A 7,390-nucleotide genomic window follows, 5' to 3' on the forward strand; every position below is an offset into this window, starting at 1 on the left:
ATTAATGGCAAGATTAGCTAAAAATCAATCTCTTTATTATCATGTCTCTTTCTAAACTCTAATTTATGGTTTGCAAATGTAAAGATTCTTCAAGTTGCATCAATTGTTCCATAACATCAATGAAATGATCCAACTTATAAGTTTTGCTTATCAATAATTTTTTGCCTAGTGATAAGGACATAATTCAGCAATGGGTAGCAGAGTCCACATAAATGGGATTTTCATCATGAACAATGTGATTATCGTCGGTAACATCAATTAACCCCGTGATATAAACCAGTTCAACTAAGTCAAAATAAATAAGAGTTGCTGCACCTAAATTAGCAACTATATCTTTTGGTCTAATGGTAGGTTTTCAATGCAACAACTTCTCCTGTCACTTAATATCCCTTATTATATGAAATTGAGATCCATCTCTTTGTGATTCTACTACTACACTTGGTTTCATCATTGCATTCTCATCACTATCTATCAACAACATTACAATCATCCAACGACTTAAAGAGATCAACCTCTATTATTAGATCATCTTGTTGCTCATCATGTGCAGAACTAGGCGTTAAAACAGGTCTAGCTGCAATGATTGTGAGCCCATCAGACAATACAGGCCTATCACACGATGCTTTGCTATGCTCTCTATTTAAGTCGTCTGATGGTGTTTTAACCTCTTTTTCTTCCATTGTTACTCTTCTCGTTGAATGTTTGTGGAGAAGGATGAGAAAAAACAAAATCTTCATTAACAATGAAATCTAAAATACCATCAATTGAAATTTCAGCAGCAAAATCAAAATTATCAACTTATCCATCAATATGTAGATATATATATGTCAGTGCGAGTATCTTAAAACTTTTCGGGACATTCTCTATAGGTATAATAAGTACAACAACATCTAACTCTACACTATCACGAGCATCAGAAGGTGTGTCAGCAACAGTAGTAAAGTTTGGGAGAGAATCTGCATCAGTACTGCAAAGAATAGATAACTCTAATGAAAAAGTAGACTCCATTGTTAGGTCATATTGTGTTGAGAATGGTATAGTCACCATATGTGAATCAAATAATTTGGATGTTTAGTAGATGTTGTAATTGTCTTTTGACTCAATTTGCTGTTATTCTGCATTGACATCTGTATTACAGTGGTCATCATGGTCATCATCAGACGATATGCACTTAGCTATCTCAACACATCCTTCACATTCTTTTTCTTTTTCTTTCTCAATTAGCACATTCTCTCTCTCTCTCTCTCTCTCTCTCTTTTTTATCTTAAATTATAATAAACTCTTCACCCTTCTGTTGGTTATCTTCAATCTATTGTTGCCTTATTTTCTACAGGTTTTCATCTAGCCTTTGCAGGTTTTGCCCTCTCTGTTCAATCATTTATATATTACTTATTGTTAACAGACACTTGATGTCTTAGGTTGTTGGTGTTGAAATTTTGCAAAGGTGACAACAAAGGCTGTTTAGTACATGGTTGTGAAACTGCTCACAGTATGGCTATTGAACATATGAATTTAGTGGTTGAACTAGCTGGTTAGAATATTGTGGCAGCTAGAACTAAAAACTCTGTTCTTGTCATATAGCAGGTTGTTTCTCGAATTTTCTATCCTGGTCAACCATTTGGTTTATCATCTTGTAAAGATGGTTCAACGCTAATAGATGCAACAACTGGGTGGGCATATTGTTACTACTGACATTGTTCAGATTTGCAGCATAGCATAGAGGAAATTCATAATTCCAAAAAGATGATCCACAATATGAATTAAAATTTTGCACATATGAAGGTTGTTGAAATATGAGCCATAATTCACAATATGCCCGAGTTTTAATTTGTATTAAGATAAAAATATATGCTATCCATTCAGAAAAACATATATTATGTCTAGATTCAATTTGCGGATTCAAGGGTGATTAGAACCAGACTTTCCTGGGCTCTCAACATGTAACCGTAGCATGAGTATATTTTCTTCTTCTCCACTGGATAGTATAAATTGGATCAGTCCAAGCGCCTGTTTTGTAGAGGCCAGGGAACACAGTCACCAATGCTCTTGCCACATGAGAAAGCATCAACAGAAGTATCATGCTGAATTGAAATATAAGGTCAGGTTGTAAAGATCAACATAATCTTAAAATTTTAAGAAAATAAATATGGCATACAAAATTGTTGTAATTGTTAAAATATGTTATTCAAATAATTTGTTGATTATGATAGTACTATGGCCGTCTGCAGAAATGTTACAGCTATCCTTTATCGAGCTGAAAAAGAACCGCTGCTGTTACAACTCCGTATCTCCATCCAACATCATAAGAGTAGTACAGTTTTCTCCTCGAGGAAAAAAAAACGAAGAAAAGAGACGAAACAGAATTTGCACAGAAGACTATGCAATGGAAGAAAACGTTAACAGGGTAAAATTTGCAGTCTGCTTCTGAATGATATCACTACCACCCCGTTGTAGCCTCTCATAATTATGTGGCTACAATTTCAGTCACATACATTCCAAAAACATTGATGTTGCAGCTGAAATCATAGTTGCGTACCGCTTTTCAAAACCTTGGGTAGGAGCATATATGAAAAAGAAACACATTACTTTGATTGAAATATGCGATCGGAGTGTTAAAGGATGGTTCACAAATCATAACCATAACGGGATCATAACTTGTCCCTAGCAAATGAAACAGAGACATACATTATGAGTAATTCTCAAATACTTACTGTTGGTCCCAAATTGCCCAGGCTTCCTGTAGAAGAGTAAAAAAACAGAATTGAAGGTATGGTTATGCCTCCAGATAATGACCCTTGTATGCTACTAATAACTCCTCCTCTGCATTTTCCCTGAACTGTGATATATACTTGTCCAAAAACATCTCCTCAGACAAGCACAACACATGAATATAACTGGGGACTTTCTTGCAGAGATTTTTTGATTTCGACAACCGGAAGACTTTATATCGAGGAAGCACGCGATCCTCCATGCTGTACATTAAAATCCGAGGCTGGTGAATAAGGACTGACTTGGGCAGCATAACTGTGTGCAAGAAGAATTTCATTCCAACTTTCAACTTCATCTCGGATGTTCTGAACAAAGTCGGGGTTCTCTTGAACATTTGTAGGCCCTCATCGTTGGAAAACCCGAAACTATTAATTAGTTTCAGCTTTCTCTCAAATGTTTTAACACTCAAACAACTTAATGTAAGAATTGCATGGACAAGCATTCTTGAATTTTCACGGAAACCCACGTCTACAGCTCGAGAAACACGGTTTTCAATAGTGGACTGCTGTGCAATGATAAGCCTTGGGTGAAGTTTGAGTAGCAATGCAAGATGAGTCCCAAGAATGCCACACCTCTCCAAGAAGACGGCATTATCCATAAACCTTTTGTACTTTGGGAGTATCCAGCCACATCTGTGCAACACAAGAATAAAATCTTTCTGGTCGCACACAATTTTCCTAATAGCTTCAACTGAGGGGACCAATGTTTTCTTCAAGCTATGAGTCAAAATGGAGGGATTCTTTGAAATGAAGCTGCATAACTCGCGACCCTGGAATCCAGACATCTGAAAGAACTCAATTTTGGATCTTAAGATTTTGTCAACGTCTGTAAACAGTACCTGGGGTCTTTGATGAATCACGGAGAGAATCTGGCTTTGCGAAAAGCCTATTTGTTTGAAGAAAGTGAGCACTGATAAGGGGTTTTAAGGGAATTTGCCCCGTGAAACACGTTTGGTGATATAAAGGGATTGGGTTTTGGAGAACTGGAAGTTGGAATTTAGGTAATCAATTATTGAAGTGGTTTCGTTGAAGTGTAGGCAACGGCATTTAGTTGAGAAAGAGAGGAAGGATGTCAGAGACTGAGAAGAGAATTGATTAAAAAGTGAAAATAAAAGAGCAGGGTGTGACTTTAGAGATTGCATTAGTTTAGTGAACGAGAATGAATGAATGTTTTATTTGGCGTCAACGAACAAACAAACTATTTATTAGGTTGTCTATTTCGAATTTCCAGCCACCAAAACAAATCCTTGTGTTTAAGCCCCTTCTTCTCGTAATGTTAAGGTTCGAGTCTTGCGATTCACACTGTCTCACCTTCCTCCCACAACGTGTTGCCATCGTTGTCGCCCAAAGTCCTCATCGCCGGTCGCGCTTAGTTGTCATCGCCATCGCGTTTAGTCATTGCCGCCATCACCTCGAACATGGTTGGCTGGATCATCCTACACTCGCACATGACCCTACCGTGACACGCGACCGCTGCCACCGTGACCCTGTCGACAAAGGAGAGTTCCACCGCGGCCTTTGCCTCTCTGTGTTGCCTTCCCGGTATTAATCCTGTTTTGCTTTTGAAGAAGTCTGATAAAATTTATAAGAAGCCCAAATCTCCATCTAAAGCTACCAAATCTTCCAAAAAGTCTTAGAATATATATTTAATTTAGTTCTGAATAACACTGTTTTAAGATGCCTTTTGGTGTAACAGAGATGGGGTTTGATGGTTGAAATTTGTAGTGCGGTTTTGTTCTATTGCGTATAGGATTTTGTTTCATTCATGGAAATATCTCGTTTTCATCTATTTTTTCTCTCTACCACATCCGTTTATCATGCATCTTCTCTAAGAAGACATTTCTTACAGTTTTGTACTGGACAAATAAAAAGTTATGGAAAGCTGTGTCCCAAAACCCAAGTGGCTTTAACTGTGTTATTCTAATGTTTAGTTAAGGTTATTCCAAGATTAGACATTGTTTCTATGACATCAATTATTCAAGAGCCACAAATTCTCAAGGTTCTTCCAACAACAACTTAAATAATTAGGTGTCTTTGTGTTAATGTGGAGACAAATTAGTCTTGCAAGTTGTTGAATTAGCCATTGTAAGGACCTTATAATTTTAAGACCAACTGGACCTTAACTAAGGCTGTCAGGCCCATAAGGCAAAGGTCAGTTTAGCCTTAGGAGAGGGGCAACAAATTCTCAAGGTTCTTCCAACAACAACTTAAACAATTAGGTGTCTTTGTGTTAATGTGGAGACAAATTAGTCTTGCAAGTTGTTGAATTAGTCATTGTAAGGACCTTATAATTTTAAGACCAACTGGGCTTTAAGTAAGGTTGCCAGGCCCATAAGGCAAAGGTCAATTTAGCCGTAGGAGAGGGGAGAGCTTCTCCTTATTCTGATTCATTTTCACAGAAGCCACTTTCTCTCTAAAACTCTCTGCCCTAAAATCCCCTGCCTTCTCTCTGCAATTTCAGCTAATTGAATCGTTCGTTTCTTGATTGGGTGCTGCCAAATCGCTCTTAGCGCAGAGGGCTTTGATTTGAACCGAACATTTCTTCAATCCGCCTGGTAAGTAGATTTCCCCTTTTTCTGTCATTGAACTTAGGGCATGCAACTTTTTTTTGGTTGCATGTAGCTAGTGGCCTTTTCCCTTCGTAATTTCCACTTTTTCTAACTCTAAGAGTTGTACTCAACACCACTATGGTGATTTATAAGTATTGTTGAGTTCTTGTCCTGTGAAGGGCACTGTTAGGAAATCTTTCACCTAGCTGTGCTGTGAAAACCAAGTAAAGGTGATAGAAGAATAGCTCTACGAAGAGACCGAAGGTGCGATTCAACTCCGGCGAAGCTTCTCCGACGATGAACGATGCAGCGGAATGATGATAATTGAAGGAGGAAACAATATCAAACCCTAATCAGACCAAAAGTGAGATCCACTCACTAGAACCCTAATCTGACACAATGAAACCCTAAAATGGTAAGGAGACTCGAAACAAACTGATTAAACNGTGAGAATTGAAGTTTAATCGGTGAAAAATGTTTGGATCGGTTCAAAAGTGATTTTAATCGGCTAGNGTGAGAATTGAAGTTTAATCGGTGAAAAATGTTTGGATCGGTTCAAAAGTGATTTTAATCGGCTAGATTTGAAGGAAAATTGAAATGAAGGAGTAAACCTTAGGGTTTGATGTTCTATGATGGTGAAGAGGCAGAGAAATGCAAGAAGAAGGAGATTCTGTGATGAAATGAAGCTTATAGTGAGAGGAAGGTGGTTGATGGCCGAGGAGCTCTCGGGAGAGTGAAATGAAAATGTTGCTTCTATGAAATGAAGATTGATGCGTTGTTGATGTATCGAAGCGTAACAAGGAAAGAAATGTTGATGCGTGCTAAAGTTGTAGCACTGATGATGCGTCTGACGCTGGTTGGAGGAAAATGGTGACGATGAGTGAGAAGCACGGTGGAGCTTTGGAAAATGGGAAGTGAAAATGGTGCTTGGAAGGTGGCTAGAGGAGGTCTCTTGGACTCTCTAGCCTAACTTTCAAGAGAGAATAATTTCTGAATTAGAAAATTCTATTCTCATTAATCTCAAAAGTGAATAGTACAAATGAGGAGCTGGGTATTTATAGTGACCCATGCTCCTTACAAGCTACACTACAGATACAATAAAATGTAAAAAGAGGACTACATGAGACAGGATTCCATCAAAAGGGAGCTAATTATTTTTGTAGGAATTTATTTTATAAAAATAAAAATATATGTATGTGAATGTTGAACTGGTGTGCTCTTGTGAAACTGTTTTATGACTCTTGGGTGTTATAATTGAAACTATAAAATGATGCATGTTGTGATGTGATGAATTTAAATCTGTTTTGAATGAGTTTGTTGGCTGAAATTGATCTATTTGGAAGGTCTGGAGTAAGGATTCTGTAATAGCATGTATATAGGTATTAAATAGGTGTACAGGTACGGTTTAAGGTTACTGTGAGGGGAAGGGAGATATATAAGATTGGGTATTTGATGTTTAGAACACTGTAGGACAGTTTTAATAACTTAGATAATTAAATAATAACTTGTTGAGAGTCTCTCTTTGTTGGTAGGATAGAAGGGACTTAAAAACCTGAGTTGACACATCCCTGATCATAGAGCAGCCCTGGCCTAGTCCCTGATTGTGACTAGTCATATGTGTTAGCGTCGAAGGTGAGTCTGATGCATCAGACATCTGAACCCTCTCCGGTGACCAATTGGGTAAGAAGGGAGTATTGGAAAGGAAAGTGTCTCATGGTGATAGTAATTAGCTAGATAGATTAACAAACAGGAACCATTTTGGGGTATAAGGAGGATTGAGGAAAAGTAAAATCCCTACTCTAATAACACTTAGTGTAGTATGAAATATTAAATATGTAGCAAAATAAATAAATAAATAAATAAATAAAATATATATATATATATATATATATATAATATTTTTTTTAATGAACTTATCAAAAGCATAAGGTGTACGTGCAACGTTTTTTTTATTTCATTGCATTTTATGTAGTGTTTTCAAATAATTGTCTCTATTTCTAAATAATTCACTGCAGGACCTTTTCTCATTATGCGGATGTTATTCCATTCAATATATTTCAATGAATGCTTTAC

General features: G+C 37.1%; 1 protein-coding gene across 4 annotated transcripts; it reads right to left on the bottom strand.

Annotated features, from left to right (window-relative positions):
* Positions 1–273: 273 nt before the first annotated feature.
* LOC106767430 (transcription termination factor MTERF5, chloroplastic-like) lies at positions 274–4,503 on the bottom strand. Of its 4 annotated transcripts, none has more exons than XM_022783223.1 (2): positions 2,712–4,503; positions 274–967 (listed from the first exon to the last, which is right to left on the bottom strand). In XM_022783223.1, the coding sequence occupies exon 1, from the start codon at positions 3,551–3,553 to the stop codon at positions 2,774–2,776; it is 780 nt and encodes a 259-aa protein (XP_022638944.1). In that variant the 5' UTR covers positions 3,554–4,503; the 3' UTR covers positions 274–967; positions 2,712–2,773. The 4 variants fall into 4 exon arrangements, with proteins under 4 accessions (XP_022638944.1, XP_014507809.1, XP_022638943.1 ...); XM_014652323.2 differs by lacking the exon at positions 274–967 and adding an exon at positions 1,578–2,081 and having other exon boundaries at positions 2,712–4,502; XM_022783222.1 differs by lacking the exon at positions 274–967 and adding an exon at positions 2,110–2,549.
* Between the last annotated feature and the right edge of the window lie 2,887 nt (positions 4,504–7,390).

Source organism: Vigna radiata, chromosome 7 (genome assembly GCF_000741045.1).
Source record: "Vigna radiata var. radiata cultivar VC1973A chromosome 7, Vradiata_ver6, whole genome shotgun sequence".
Classification (NCBI taxonomy): Eukaryota; Viridiplantae; Streptophyta; class Magnoliopsida; order Fabales; family Fabaceae; genus Vigna; species Vigna radiata.